This window comes from Tursiops truncatus, chromosome 16 (assembly GCF_011762595.2).
Source record: "Tursiops truncatus isolate mTurTru1 chromosome 16, mTurTru1.mat.Y, whole genome shotgun sequence".
NCBI lineage: Eukaryota > Metazoa > Chordata > Mammalia > Artiodactyla > Delphinidae > Tursiops > Tursiops truncatus.
In genome coordinates this window covers 6,472,276-6,488,893 of record NC_047049.1, presented here as the reverse complement: position 1 = coordinate 6,488,893, position 16,618 = coordinate 6,472,276, and the positions used below count along the sequence as shown (strand labels likewise).

Sequence of the window (16,618 nt, the reverse complement as noted above, 5' to 3'; positions counted from 1 at the left end):
AGACTGCACATTCTTTTCAAATACATGTAGAACAGTTACAAAAACTGACCATGTGTTAAGCCACAAGAACATTTAAAAGTTTTCAGTAAGCAGAAATCATACAGGTCTTAATCACTGACCACAATGCAAAAATTAAGCAATTAATAAAATGTGGGCAATGAAAAAAACAAAGAAAAAATAAATTAGAAAACACACTGCTTAATAATTCTTGGATTAAAAAAGAAAACAATTACAAGCTACTTAAACAATCATGAGAGGCCCATGATGTAGCTACACAGTGGCATTTGAAAGAAACAGCCTTACCTGCATTTACAAGAAAACAGGAAAGTCTGCAAAGAATTGAGTTACGCTTTCACCTTGAGAAGCTAGAAAAAAATCAAAATAAGCCCAAGAACAGAATTAGTAAACATGAAAGCATAAATTATCAAGATCAAAAGCAAACAGCAGCAACAAAAATGTAGTTTTGGTGAACAAAGATATGTGAGCAACATTCAGCATGTCAAAGGACGGGATGTAACTTTAAAGCATTAAAAAGAATATGTTAAAACATCCAAAAATTTAAAATCCATATAAAACAGATGACTTCCTCAAAAACTAAAAATGTCCAAAATTAGGGGAAAAAAAAATAGAAACACCATACAGACCAATCTCCATGAAGTATATTGAAAATATTTTCAAAGATCCACACCTGGGGCTTCCCTGGTGGCGCAGTGGTTAAGAATCCGCCTGCCAATGCAGGGGATGTAGGTTCGAGCCCCGGTCCAGGAAGATGCCACATGCCGTGGAGCAACTAAGCCTGTGCACCACAACTACTGAGCCTGCCCTCTAGAGACCGTGTGCCACAACTACGGAGCCCGCGTGCCACAACTACTGAAGCCCACGTGCCTAGAGCCCGCGCTCCACAACAAGAGAAGCCAGTGCAATGAGAAGCCCGTGCACCGCAACGAAGAGTAGCCCCTGTTTGCTGCAACTAGAGAAAGCCCGCGTGCAGCAAGGAAGACTCAATGCAGCCAAAAATAAAATAACTAAAATAAAATAAATTAAAAAAAAAAAAGATCCGCACCTGTAACAACAACAGGTCCAAGAGACTTCATGGAAATGGCAAATTCTATGGACATTTGCAATTTATATAAGCAGTGTCAGAGCATAGTAAAAATACATTTTAAAATCCTAAATAAAATATTTGCATAAGAAGTCCTGAATTTATCAAAAGAACATTACATCATAAGCAACTAGAGTTTGTCTTAAGAATGCTAAAAAGGCTCAACATTAGAAAATCCATTAATATATGTTATTACATTAACAGATTAATATCGAAAATTTATGTGATCATCTCAATAAATGCCAAAATACCATTTGCTATAATGTCACCTGTTACATGAACAATAAGAACTACAACAAAACTCTTCAAATTATTTAATAATCTCAAAAAAAGGAAGTCCTAAGTAAGACATGATATCCAGAAGCCATTAAGTAGGAGACTCATACATTTTACTACATTATAATATATGCTGGGCTAAAATATGGTATACACCACACCAATGCAAGATGTTAATAACAGGAGAAACTGTGGGCAGTGAGAATGTGGGGAGAGTGGGTATATGAGAACCGTCTGCTTTCTGTTCAACTTTTTATAAACCTAAAAGTGTTCTAAGAAATAAAGTCTATTAACATAAAATATATATGTATATGTGTGTATATGTACATATATCAACAAAGAGGAACAAACAACAACAAAGTACAGAAAACACTTGTAACGCATCTATCTCATATTTTGTTAGTGAAATTGTAAGCTGAAGCACGGCCTCTTTTAGAAACTTTGAATTAAAATTAAAAATCCACATGCTCTTTAGTTGAACAAGTTTATTTTTATGAGTTTAACATCTAGAAATACTCATAGATGAATACAAATGTTTACCTATAAATGTGTTTATTCTAGATTGTTTATAGTAGGAAGAGACTGAAAACTGCTTAAATGGCCATCAGAAGATTCTAGGGACTATGACATATCCTTGAAATGAAATACCAGGCAGTCATGTTTTTGAAAAAGAAGTAGATTTATAAGCACTGATATGGAATGACATATTCAAAAGTGTAGTTGGTAGTGCTGTGGCAGAAAGCAACAGTGGCATGGAACAATTGGTGTTGGTTAAGGGTGTGTGTGTGAGAGAGAGACAAAGACAGAGACAGAGACAGAGAGAATCCATGCAGAGCCTACCTAGAGAAGGATGCACATAAAAAAATGTCAACAGGCAGATGAATGGATAAAGAAGATGTGGTTCATATATACAATGGAATATTATTCAACATAAAAAAGAATGAAATAATGTCATTTGCAGCAACACAGATGGACCTAGATATTATCATACTAAATTAAGTAAGTCAGGCAAAGACAAATACCATATAATATCACTAATATGTGGAATCTAAAAAAATGATACAAATGAACTTATTTACAAAACAGAAACATAGACATGGAAAACAAACTTATGGTTATCAAAGTGAGGGAGGGATAAATTACTAGTTTAGGATTAGCAGATACAAACTACCATATATAAAAAGCTAAATGACAAGGTCCTACTGTATAGAACAGGGAAATATATTCAATGTCTTGTAATAAACTATAATAGAAAAGAATATGAAAAAGAATATACATATAAATTTACATATGACTGAATCACTTTGCTGTACACCAGAAACTAACACAACACTGTAAATCAACTATACTTCAATTTAAAAAAATAATAACTTAAAAAAAAAGGTGACAGAACTGGTGCTAGGAGAGAAAATGGGGACTGGAAGTCAGGGATGCGAGGGAAATTATTTTTCACTGTTTATTTTTATTTTCTTTGAAATTTTCCCATGTACATATACTTAAAAATATATATCTTAGGGGGGAAAAACCAGGAAACTATGAATATAAGAGAATATTCTTAATTAGATAAAGGTTATCTATCTCAAACCCACACCAACAGTCAGACATCAGAGTGACACATTAGAATCAGTCCCATTAAATTCAGACATAAAATAAGGATATGTACTATTTGTGCTAATATTCAAATTGTACCTGGTGCAATAAGATGAGGGGGAGGTATAAATGCTAGAAATGATAAAAATTATCACTTTCACAAATGGTATAATTATCCACATAGAAAATCCAAAAGAATCAACTGAAAAATTATTCGAACTTTTTAAGTTTATTAGAATATTTTTTATGTATTGTAAGAAGTTTATCCAGGTAGTCAAATAAATATAAGATTCACATACAGAAATCAGTAGCTTTTTTATGCATCAGATAAAACCAACCTAAAAGTGTAACTTAAAAACACACACACACACACACACACACACACACACACACACACGCATTCAAGATAGCCACATTTCAAAATATACAGGAATAAACACAGAAAAGAAACATACCATACTTATGTAAAAAGAGTTATAAAGCTTTACCAAAGAACATAAAATAAGATTTGAATAAATGGGGAGATACACCACGGTATAAAGATGTCAATTCTCCTATAAATTAATATCTAAATTCAGGGAAGTTCCTATCAAATTGCCAGTGGATTTACTTGACAAACTTATTCTAAAATTCATCTATAAGAAAAATATTTAAATAGAAACAAGAAAATTTTGATATAGAATGATGGTGACATTGCTCATTTAAAGGGCAATATAAATGGCCCCTGAGTGGGAAAAGATGGCCAACTTCATTAATAATCAGAGAAATGCAAAATAAGAAAATAACAAGATACCATTTTTTTGTCCTTAAATATCCTGAAATATCTAAAAGATAATTTGAGGGGGGAGAGAAACAGAAACTCACAGATACTGTAGATGGAAGTTTAATTGTTCCAGTCTGTTTTGAAGGTGGTTTGGCGGTGTTTATTAATACTCTGTGCCTATGGGCCAACTTGGCACTAAGAAGGTAACTTTCAGAGATGACTCCAGAGCACATTTAAACATGCACCCAAAGAGCCCGATAAAGCATGTTCATGTAGCACCACGCCTGACAGTCAAAAATGAGACACAATTCAAAGGCTCATTAGTAAGATAGTTTTTTAAAACATGGTACATCCATATTAGGGGATACAGTGCAGTAGTTTATTCATACTGACACTGCAAGAACTTCAAGATCAGTTATGTACTTCAAGAACATATGTACTGTGTAACACAGTTTGTGTTCAAAATTTCAATGTATTAATAGTTACGCACATGCATGTGATTGTAAAGGCACAAATGGTTAGGGACTTCCCTGGTGGCATGGTGGTTAAGAATCTGCCTGCCAATGCAGGGGACACGGGTTTGAGCCCTGGTCCAGGAAGATCCCACATGCCATGGAGCAGCTAAGCCTGTGCACCACAACTACTGAGCCTGCGTGCCACAACTATTGAAATCTGCATGCCTAGAGCCCGTGCTCCGCAACAAGAGAAGCCACCACAGTGAGAAGCCCGTGCACTGGAAGGAAGAGTAGCCCCCGCTCGCCACAACTAGGAGAAAGTCTGCATGCAGCAACAAAGACCCAACACAGCCAAAATAAATAAATAAAATAAATAAATTAAAAAAAAATGGTTAGCTTACTTCTGGGGACAGGACAAGGATTAGAGATGTGGTGAAATCAAAGGGGACTCCTGCTTTCTCTGTTTGTTTGAAATTTCAAGATAAAAATGTAAGCCTATATTAATTATGTAATTTAAAACCTCTCCCAAAAGTTAATGTGGCAATTTCAAAATTTAAGCACATTTTTGTTGAAAACACATTCATTTAAAATGTGTATGTCATCACGTATCTTTATTTTATAAGGACCTGAATATTTTTCAACCTTATTAAAACCATAAAAATACTTTAAAGGTGGGGGAGTGGCAACATTACCTGTTGCCTTTCTGGTTTCTCTGTATAAGGACTTTATGTTTCTTTATGTTATCACTGCAAGAAAACTTCACCTCAGCATTGAGGCACATACAGTCTATATTCTCTAATCCTAAACAAATCTTATGTCAAACCTCAGTGCTGGATCAGAAAATACATACTTTTAGAATGTGTGATGAAATAACAATATTGCAAAACTCATCAGGAATCTTCTGGAAGGGTTAGGGCTCCAGTGGAGAACCGGCCGTTTTGTTAATCGTGAACCTTACTTTTGGATTCTTTTTCAAATACTCTGTATAGCTTTGCTGGGGAATAAATTTAAAAGTGTTCCATAACTCATCATAATGTCTTGGAAAGCGTCTGAAAATTGGGACCACCACAGCTTCCTGATAGACGTATGATATTTGGTTATTTGAAAAGCCATCGAGACAAGATGGAACATAGTCACATGCCCAAAGATTGAAATTTCTTGAAATGTGTTGCCCTTTTTCTGAGGAGATCTTCTTACGTCCCAGGCCCTGGAGAAGAATCACAAGAAGGTTAGGAGAAAAATATTCAGGGTCACACAGTTCGGATGTCTTTAGTAAAACCACCTTCATAACATCCTATCTCTAAAAGCACAGTATGACCACCCTTACAAGAAACATCCTTTATCAACCTGTTGAAGGCTATAAATTGACACTCACAACATCCTGGTTCTCAGAGCCTTCCACTCCCACCAAGAGGACTGGACTTCTAGAGACATGGAGGGCAGAACCGGAGAGACCACAGCCTGGACTCCCTGGGACCCCAAGTAGGTTCTCTGCACCCAGGTGGCTCCTCAGCATTTCCACCCCAGGCTGCATCTCCAGCACTCAGTGGGATGGTTCTTACACCGAGAGATCCAAAGATTCTTTCCTATCCCAGAGGATTCCCAATGAAGAAAGCAGCACCTTTGGGTCTCTGATCACAGGCTTCCTCATCAACTCTTACTAATGTGGCCATTAGAAAATTTTAAATTACATATGCCCTCGCAATCTCTTTTCGTTGCCCAGTGCTTTGTTAACCACCACTAACCAGTGCTATCAGACTTTATTTTCTTCAGTGAAACACCACCTCCAGAGAAAAGACAACTGCAGTTATTAGGAAGTCCTTTATATCATGTAAGCTCCCCATCCATTCCTTTGACTCCTCATGGATCCTGGCTCTGCCATCCAGAGATACACACAGGCAATCCGTCCTTCCCATGACAGATCTTCACAAGAAATCTCACAAATCAGACAGTTGATGGGAAAGCACCTTGATGAGCATGAAATTCACAGAAACCTAGGTGGAAGGAAGGCTGGTGCAGATTTTGAAAGCTACGTGGGACTCTGAGAATTTTATGCTTTCTTCCCCCCCGGTAACCTGTTATGAGGCTTTAATCTTGTTCCAATTTTGAGGTCAGTCCTCTATCTTCAACACGTCTCAGAAAATCAAGAGCCTTAATGTCGCTTCTCATTTTATTAGCAACTTGGAGAGAAATACTCACAGAGTCGAGGTAGAATCCAGAGTTCTGACAGCTGTGACGATTGTCGTGTACAGAGAAGGGGAAGTTGTTATTCACTGCTTGCTGGAAAAGAGCAAGGGAAGAGATGAAAAGGCACACATCAGAACCCCAGTATGCTTCCAGAACACACCTACAGGGGCATGGAAGGAAGACGGAGGAGGCAAAGTGACCTCTAAGTAAGAATTAAACCCATCAGGGCTTCCCTGGTGGCGCAGTGCTTAAGAATCCACCTGCCAATGCAGGGGACACGGATTCAAGCCCTGGTCCGGGAAGATCCCACACGCCTCAGAGCAATTAAGCCCATGCGCCACAACTACTGAGCCCACGCGCCACAGCTATTGAAGCCCGTGCGCCTAGAGCCCGTGCTCCGCAGCAAGAGAAGCCACTGCAATGAGAAACCTGTGCACCACACTGAAGAGTAGCCCCGCTCGCCACAGCTAGAGAAAGCCCTCGCGCAGCAACGAAGACACAAAGCAGCCAAAAATAAACAAAATAAATACATTTATTTAAAAAAAGAAGAATTAAATTCATCGACAGCGATGCCACACATGGCACAGGGTGAGGTCTTGGGTGTGTGCATCAGCTCAAGGCTTTGAAACTCAACCTTATTGCCAGATTGCTGAAAATCATAAAAAATTCTCTTTAGGGCTTCCCTGGTGGCGCAGTGGTTGAGAGTCCGCCTGCCGATGCAGGGCACACGGGTTCGTGCCCCGGTCCGAGAGGATCCCACATGCCGCGGAGCGGCTGGGCCCGTGAGCCATGGCCGCTGAGCCTGCGCGTCCGGAGCCTGTGCTCCGCAATGGCAGAGGCCACAACGGTAAGAGGCCTGCGTACAGAAAAAAAAAAAAATTCTCTTTAAAACATTTTATTGAGAGACAAGGAAGGGAAAGTCTGTAGGCATGGAATTGAAAGCTGGAAAAGAATTTTGAGGCCACCTTCTTCTTCTGCCCAATATGGATTCTAGGAGACCAGAGCTCTCTGGTCCAGGGCGGCTAAATGTGAAGTTAACCCTGTTTCTCCCTCCGGCCACCTCATGCCCCTAAAGTTGCTCATGAACTGGCCAGCAAGGAAGAACGTGTGTGTTAAGAACTCTGTCCATAGGGACTTCCCTGGCAGTCCAGTGGTTAAGACTTCACCTTCCAATGCAGGGGGTACAAGTTCAGTCCCTGGTCAGAGAGCTAAGATCCCACATGGCTCACGGCCAAAAAAACCCGAAAACATAAAACAGAAGCAATATTGTAACAAATTCAATAAAGACTTTAAAAATGGTCTACATCCAAAAAAAATCTTCACAAAGAAAAGAAAAGAACTCTATCCATAGAGGAGCCTAACTTTATTGTCTGGACCAGAGGTATTTCCTTCTCAAGACTATCTGAGGTATCGTACTGACCAGCGTATGAGGTAGGATGCTACCAGAGTTTAGGGGTCCAGGGAGAGCAAGTGAGCAGTTCCCTCTGAGAAAGAGTTGTCTGGTGCCAGCGGTGCCACCCCCTTGAAGAGCCAGGGGGGCACACGGCCAGCTCTCAGGACTCACCTTCTCCCGCACTTTGTAGATCAGTGGTAGCTTCTCCTCCACTCTCCGAGATAAACGTGGACTATTGGACTCTTTTAACATGGTACGTGTGATGGATTCTGGTGTCTTTTGCATTTGTCCAATGTGAGGGAACTGGAAAAACAGCACACGCCTTGATTAAAACCAGACACATCTGAATCTCTAAGCCAAGTATCAGGGCTTCCTCTGTAAAGGGATTAAAATGCAATTTGGGTGCTTCTGGCATGCGATGGAAATGGCATAATTTTTGTAATTTTCAAGTATTCTTTCCAAGACAAAAAATATTGTCATGGCCCGAGGCCACCACTGCCGGTTGTTTCAAGTTACAGGGGCCACCCTGCCGCTCGGAGCCTGGAAATGTTTCCGAGGCCTGGTGAGGAGGGTGTGGCCCCGTGAGAGGGAGTTGATGTGCTCTGAGGAGACAGAATGCATTATCTGAGATCTTCCTTGTGGTAAGGGAGCTCTCTGCACTTGGGGCCAAGGATTCAGCCCATGTTCACAGGGGTGAGCCTACCTCCTGCAGCTATGAAGTGGACCTCAGGACACGGGGAAGGGGAGGAGAGAAGGGTCACGTTGAGTCTCCATGGAGCATGGAGAATGGTAGAGGGTGGGAAGATTATTTGGATGGCTGGGGGTGGGCTTTAGCATCTCTCTGTGAACAGAAGGGAAGGAAGCAGGACTGGGCCTAGGGAGGCAGAGTCCCAACAAAGGCCTGGACCAACCCCACAGGGAGCTCTAGACATGGATGCCTTCTCAGAGTCAGCCTGATGGAGTGAGAGGACTGGGCCGCTGTGAGCCTTTGTCAATCAGTCACTGGGTAGAAGAGGATGGTGGGGACCCAGGAAGTGACCTTGGGGCAGCAGCTCTTCTCAGCCACGGAATATCTAGGGGTGGACCTCCCAGGCCACACTTTCAGCAGCTGCGCAAGTAGTCCATTCCCGAATTCCCCCTGAAGAGGGATGCGAGTGGTGCTTGACAGCCTCTGTAGCTCACCCCAATTTTATATAAACAGCGCCTCTTAAAAGCCACCCCAACAAAGTGGACTTTGAAGCAGGGATCTCAAGGGGAGGAATATGACTGGAAATTACAATACAAACAGAAGGCAGGACCGTGACTCTTAGTGAAAATTCCTGAAAAGGGAGGAAGCATAACATGCTGGGTCACAAACAGTAGATTCAAACGCCCTGAGACCGATCCCAGCTCTCTCTCCCATGAGGTCAGCCTTCCGCAAGAGACTTAATTTTTCCAGGCCCCAGTTTCTTTATCTGTGAAATGGAAATAACAATACTTATTTGATAAGGTAGATGTGATTAAGGGAGAAAATGCACGCACCCAGCGAGTGTTCAATAGCTGTTGGCAGGTTCTATTTTTGCTCACAGCTGTCCCCTCCCTTGTCACCAAACCCACTGTCACACCCAAAGCCAGTCCTTCCTTCTCTTTGGGATTATAACGATATTAGCTAACACTGCCACTCTCTCCCATTCCTTCTCAAGTCATGATATAACTGCACATATAAGTATGGCTTTTGTTTAATTTCTGCACAAGAGTGTGTTTAGTATGCTACTATTTATGTCAAAAGGTAGAGAGATTATGTCATCTATGTGGTATACTTGGTCGGGCATTGTTGGCAGAGAAAAGGACAACCAGTTGTCCAGATGACACATAGCCTCAGAGAGCTCTTGTAAACTCAGTGCTGAGTGGAAAGAAGAAACAAAATGAGATCTATGACCCAACACCATTTATGTAAATAAATAATCCATGCACACAAAACGACAATACATAATTTACAAGAACCCATCTCAGTAAAAGAACTCCCATTATGCACGTGTGAATAGCTGCCTGTGGGGTGAGCAGAGCAGGAACAGGGATCAAGGGCAAGGAGACAACCACACAAACCAACACACCATCATGTGGACGGGCTCTTCCATGGCCAAGCTACAGGGTTACCTCGGAGGAGGGCACCAGGGAAGGAAGAAGACTTTTTTGCCATCGTTTATATGTTTCTTAATGAAGTGCATCTATTAATTGCCTCGTTTTCCCAACGAAAATAATTGTATTTGCTTCTGATTAGAGTTATAATACACGCTTATGGTTTTTAAAAGTTCAAACAATAAAGAAAAACATAAGGAAGGAAGTAGAATTCCCCTGAAATCCCATCACTCTTTTCCCTTAACTCTTTTTTTTTTTTTTTTTAAAGCTGTGTTGGATCTTCCTTGCAGTGCGCGGGCTTCTCATTACGGTGGCTTCCCTTGTTGCAGAGCACAGGCTCCAGGCATGCAGGCTTCAGCAGTTGTAGCACGCGGGCTCAGTAGCTATGGCGCATGGGCTTAGTTGCTCCACGGCATGTGGGATCTTCCTGGACCAGGGCTCGAACCCGTGTCCCCTGCATTGGCAGGCGGATTCTTAACCACTGTGCCACCAGGGAAGTCCTCCCCTTAACTCTTTGGTGACCAACTTCGTCATGCATCCTTGTGCAACAGTACACCCATATACATGCATAATTTGCACATATAGGATCATATTATAAATGTGGCTTCAAAAATTATAAATTTATAAAATTATAAATCTGACCTTTGTATTTATTTATTTTTCTGATCTCTATTTTACTTTTTTATTTGAATTTTGTCTATTTTTTATACAGCAGGTTCTTATTAGTTACCTATTTTATACGTATTAGTGTGTATATGTCAATCCCAATTCATCCCCCCACCCCACCCACCCTGCTTTCCTTCCTTGGTGTCCATACGTTTGTTCTCTACATCTGTGTCTCAACTTCTGCCCTGCCAACTGGTCCATCTGTACCATTTTTCTAGATTCCACATATATGCGTTAATATATATTTGTTTCTCTCTTTCTGACTTACTTCACTCTGTATGACAGTCTCTAGGTCCATCCACGTCGCTACAAATGACCCAATTTCGTTTCTTTTTACGGCTGAGTAATATTCCATTGTATGTATGTGCCACATCTTCTTTATCCATTCATCTTTCGATGGACGTTTAGGTTGCTTCCATGTCCTGGCTATTGTAAATGGTGCTGCAATGAACATTGGGGTGCATATGCCTTTTTGAATTATGGTTTTCTCAGGGTATATGCCCAGTAGTGGGATTGCTGGGTCATATGGTAATTCTATTTTTAGGTTTTTAAGGAACCTCCATAGTGGCTGCACCAATTTACATTCCCACCAACAGCGCAGGAGGGCTCCCTTTTCGCTACACCCTCTCCAGCATTTGTTGTTTGTAGATTTTCTGATGATGCCCATTCTGACTGGTGTGAGGTGATCCCTCATTGTGGTTTAGATTTGCAATAAATGCCTTTTTATAATTTAATGGTAACTTTTGGTTTCTGTTTCCTTCCCCTTGTTGTCACCCCCACCAACACCCCAGATAACAGTGATAACAATAGTAATGACAATAGCTCTCGTACGGTACTTTACAAACACTCGTACCTACAAAAGGGACTTACACTGCTTTATAAAAATTGGACCATATGATACACACTATTTTATACCTTGCTTTTCTCACTTAACAATATATCCCAGAAATTTTTCAAAATCAACCTATACATTTCTAATTCATATATATTTTTCTAATTCATTATATATTTTTTAATGCTTTTAAACAATTTTTAAGTAAATATAAATAATACGGAGGGCCTCCAGACTCAGAACCTTTCCCTTTTCCCCTCCTCCAATCTGATTTTCCAAGTTATGGAAAATCAGGCCAAGGTGGAGAGTTTTTCTACATCACGAAGGATCCCTGTCACCAGCTAAATGACAACTGACTTGAGTTCATTTGTATTCTGCAAGTCTGTGGACTAAATCACTGTAAAAAAAAAATGTCTCTAGCATTTTAATTTCACTCTTTTAAAATATATACTTAATGGCTATAACATGATAGCTGTGAAATAAACCCTTCTGTTAGATATTGTAACCGTGAAATACAGCTTTTTAACTAGTTGGCAGTGAAATTTTTGCTGCATTCAATCACTCAATGACTGAAATATTAAATAGGAAGGTGAAAGTGTGTGCAGAGAGCCTTTTCTACCTAGTAACAGCCAGATTACCACCAGCAAGGTCAACTGCGAAACGACTGTCACCTCCAATGTGGCAATTCGTCTCCCAAATGGGCTGCTGCTGATGCAAAGCCAACAATTTCTTTAATTTTCCCAACAATTTACTTTGGGAAACTTCACGTCAGCACTATTCTTTTTATGCTCTTAGGTGCCGGCAGCAGAAAGGACCCACACCAAAGGCTCCCCACTTAAACTGGGCCCAGGTACATTCCTGGGACACCAATAGGAGATGCAACGTTCTTTCTCGATTTCTGCCTTATAACAGAACCCTGACTTTGTTTGGGGTGGCAACGTGGTTGGTTAAAAAATACCCCCCCAAACTCCCTTGCATCTAAATTGGCCATGTGACCAGTTGAAATGAAAGCAGAAGTCTGTGGGTGGGGCTCGTGGGAAAGAGATTGTTTCCCCTAGAAAAGGGGGCAAACTTAGCTGACAGCTGCCTTCCATCTATTTATCTGTTGACTTTCCTCTTTCCGGTAAATCCGTTGATTTACCTGCCTGAGTTGACACACTGCACTAAGGATAACAGGACAGGAGGCTGAAAAGAACCTGGGCCTTTGACAACGCCCTAGGGCATCTGTACCAGCCCTGAACTGCCTCCCTCTGGACTGATTGTTACTAGAGAAACACAGACCCCTGTCTGCATAAGGCACCGTAGTCAGCTTTTTATAATATTCAGTCACACACAGCCCTAACTGATACTGTAGGTGATAAAAAGAGGCCAAGCTATTAAGTCTGAGAAGCTTATGTTGTCTCTTCCTAACCAATTAGTGTATGTAGTTCACGTTATTTCCCATTTTACTTTGGCTGCCATGAAACTCAGAGTCAAATGTTATATCCAAATAGCTACTGTTTAGGCCATATGGCCTGCATGTCTATGTGACATATTTTCCCAGTCTCAGCCTCTTAAATTATATTTAAACTGGTTCTGAATTCTTATTTTTATATACTTTACTACTTTATTGTGAATATTTTCCATTCATTACTTTAAATCTGTGTAATGGAGCAGGGTATACAAGAAAGAATATCAGTATAAATATATATCCCTTGGAATCTGTGGGGGATTGGTTCCCCCCATCCCACCGTGGGTATCAAAATCCAAGGATGCTCAGGTCCCTTAGTTGCCCTTCAGTATCCGTGGGTTCTGCATGGTGGACATATATGCATAGATATATTACATATCTACATATGTTATATATTATCTATATAATAGCAAGTATTGAGTGGTTACTATGTTTCCATTGCATTATACTAAGCACCTTTGTATGAATTATCTCATTAATCCCCACCATGGCCTCTAACCTTAGTATATTATGCTTCCATTTAACAGACAAAGAGACTGAGATTTAGAAAGACTAAGTTGCTTAGGGTTTTTAAAGCCTTCAGGCCCAAATTTTCCAAGATGTTTTCCATTTTTCTTTTTCCTTTTAAACAAACAAATTTTTAAAAAAATTTCTATGTATTACTGCCCGAGAAGAGGCTAGTACCGCTATTTTCTGTGATACAACCAGTGGGGAAAAGAAAAGACAAAGATAACCAGCCTCATGGAGTTTATATAATAAATTATATAGTGTGTCAGAAGATAGATGTTATAGAAAAGAGAAAACGCAGAGCGCACACCAGTGACTGCTTAGTGAACAGTCACAAGTTGCCAGCCTGCTGAGCGCTTTACACTCAGATTAATTTCATTTGATCCTCCCAAGGATACTATGAGATTCCCATTTCACAGATGAAGGAACTGAGGCTGGGTGAAGTGATTTGTCAGACGTCATACTACGGTAAGTAGCAGAAGTACCCTGACCACACCCACGTGGCCTGAGAAAGATGAGAGAGGGCATCATCCTTCTTACCCATCTTCCATCCTTGTCTAAAGGTGGGTTGAAGCGTCTCCCTTTGGCCATTTTCTGCAGGAAGCTGAAGGGGGCTGAGGTTGGCTCTCTTATCCCTTCATCGCCTCATGAGTTCTATACCTGGGAAGCCACTCCTCCTTGCTCCTGACCTTTAATTCTCAGCCTCTACCAGGAGGGGAAGTCCGGGAGTGGTCCCTGTTGTCATAGCATCAGAGCCCACCCATCACAATGGGGGAGGAGTGCGGGTGTTCCAAGCCCCCCAAGGGCTCCTGCCTCGGGTCCCTTGCAGCTGCCGCTCCCCAGTGTGTAAGCCTCCAGGTCCCAGGTGAGAAAGCCATACACACAGATCACACAGGTGTGGACCAGACAGTCTTGAGATAATGGCGAACTCTGTACCTTCCAAATCCTCTGATGACTTCTGAGTTGAATATCCTCACGGTAACCATCTATTCCAACCTCTCAATTTTCAGAGCAGTGAGTTGACTCTGCCTTGTCTACACCCAGCCAGGACTCAGGCCTCCCCACGTGCTCCTTTCCTGGCTGCCTGCACGTCCCAGCTCACCCACTGTGACTCCCCTACTGCACGCTGCTGAGGCCATGAGGAAGCAGCAATCATGAGTAGTTAGTAAATACCAGGTGCTGTGCTGAGCGCTCTCACGTGTTTTACTTTTTCTCCATGAACCTTTGGGGTTTACAAATGAGGAAACAGAGCCACGTACCCAGTGGAGGGGGCGCCGGGTCACGGGACAGCTCCAGGGCTCGCAAGCCTTTCGAGGGCCACCTGGCGTCCCCCAAGCTGCAGAGGTGGCTCCTGAGAGCGGACCTTCCTCTTGGGGCCCGGACACTCAAGTCCTACCTCACTTCTACTCAGTTACGTGATTTCTGCTTTTCTTTCCCCTCCCTCCCTCCCTCCCTCCCTCCCTCCCTTCCTTTTTTTTTTTTTTTTGCGGTATGCGGGCCTCTCACTGTTGTGGCCTCTTCTGTTGCAGAGCACAGGCTCCGGACACGCAGGCTCAGCGGCCATGGCTCACGGGCCCAGCCGCCCGCGGCATGTGGGATCTTCCCGGACCAGGGTACGAACCCGTGTCCCCTGCATCAGCAGGCGGACTCTCAACCACTGCGCCACCAGGGGAGCCCCTTCCTTCCTTTTTTAAATTCTGTGTCTTGACAATTCTCTTGGCTACTCCATGTGAAAATAAGAGTAAACACCAATGGGAGAATTTGTCCAACTCTGTTTTTTGCTAAGAAATTGTGTCCTCAAGACCCTCTTCCCCTAATCATCGACGAGGGTGTCCTAACAAGAGTTGCCGTGTTAGTGATATGGGACCTCTCCTCTGGCCAGCACCGACGGCCCAGAGAGCTGTGCTCCTGGATGAGATGCCTGAGGTGGAACACAGACTGAAACTGAGCAGGTGTTAGTAACCATCTCCACTTACAGATGAGGAAAGGGAGTCTCAGAGAGGTGGAGGGACGCACCCATAGTCACACAGCTAATTTGTAGCAAAGTCCAAACTAGAACCCAGACGTACTGAGGCCGATTTCAATGCCAGCATCAAACAGGATTCGTTTCACTGCACTTCCCTGACCACATTAAATTACTGGGCAGTGAATTTTCTAGGATTGCTTTTAACTCCCTTTCTTTAATCTGCATGAAACTGGGCCTCTTAGCCATGATCCCTCCTCACTGTGAGCTCTGGCAGGCCAAGGGTCAAATGACTACCATCATGTGCTCCTCCGGTGGGGGGGCCCCTCCCTCCCCAGCAGATGTCATGCCAGGGAGCGCTGCACAAATGGAGGGGAAGGATGAGTGCAGAATGCTGCTTCTCCCACATCAAGAGACTGAGAGTAAAGCAATAAGGAGGGAGGGAGCTGAAGACTGAGACTAAAGGCCTAGCAACAGTGCCATTTCCAAACCATAGTATTTCACAGACATTCCCTTTGTCTCCACCGATGGAGCAGAAAATCCTTTAGATCTAAAATCCCGTTTCTAAATATATTCTTCATCTCCTCTGTATTTAGTCTTATGCTCTATTAAACAAGGTATACAATCACTGGTTAAGGTGTATTCCAATCTTCCCCTGTTGAACGATTGTTTAAAATTCTAAAAGATTTGTCCAAGAAAATCAAAAGCAAATAAAGAAAACCCGGCCAGGAAAAATGAAATTCAAGTTTTCTTCAGCTAGGATTTCCTAGCTGCAGTTCGGGGTGGGGTTGTTCATTGTTGATGTTATTCTTTTCGGAGGTTTGAATTACTGAGCTGAACTTGGAGACCCATTCTGAAAACAAGTCCTGTAGCACTCAGGGCACTAAGATCACTGGGGCCGAGAACACCGGAGGGTGGAGCTCCATCCTGCTTCGGGTCTTTGCACGAGCTGGGCCCTGCTCAGAATGCAGTGATGCAACACCGCCTGTTAAAGGTAGCTGTGAAAGCAGTGCTGAGACACGGGCACGTTCATTCAACAAATACTGACGGGAACAGCCACTGTGTGCCAGCACTGTGTTCAAACAGTGGTAAGACAATCACCAAAATCAACTTTTCATAAGTAGTAAATCATGAATTTGCCAATACATCAGATGACTAGGACCCCCAATTATTGATTAACCAAAAATTATTTTCAGTGAGTTATCTACAACCTTTGTATCTAATTGTTCCACCCAATGTATTTTTCGAAATGACAGCTGTCGTGTACTTTGACTTTTAGATCTTTTACATCCGAAGTGTTAAGGACCTTATGAAAA

The 16,618-nt window shown here is 42.1% G+C and overlaps 1 protein-coding gene across 24 annotated transcripts in view; it reads right to left on the bottom strand.

Moving 5' to 3' along the window:
• Window positions 1-1,402: 1,402 nt before the first annotated feature.
• TEX36 (testis expressed 36) overlaps window positions 1,403-16,618 on the bottom strand; it is a 51,238-nt gene continuing 36,022 nt past the window's right edge. For 22 of the 24 annotated variants that reach the window (XR_012326845.1, XR_012326846.1, XR_012326842.1 and 19 more), the window contains 2 exons: window positions 7,938-8,069; window positions 6,888-7,229 (listed from right to left, as the gene is read on the bottom strand). Coding sequence is in view for 1 of the 24 variants with exons in the window: in XM_004326430.4 (XP_004326478.1) it covers window positions 5,097-5,393; window positions 6,386-6,466; window positions 7,938-8,069; window positions 13,880-13,930 (561 nt within the window). In the remaining 23 variants the exon portion in view is untranslated. Of the gene's footprint in view, window positions 5,394-6,385; window positions 6,467-6,887; window positions 7,230-7,937; window positions 8,070-13,879; window positions 14,755-16,618 lie in introns of those variants that run through there. The other 2 variants (XM_004326430.4, XR_012326843.1) reach the window with 2 other exon arrangements.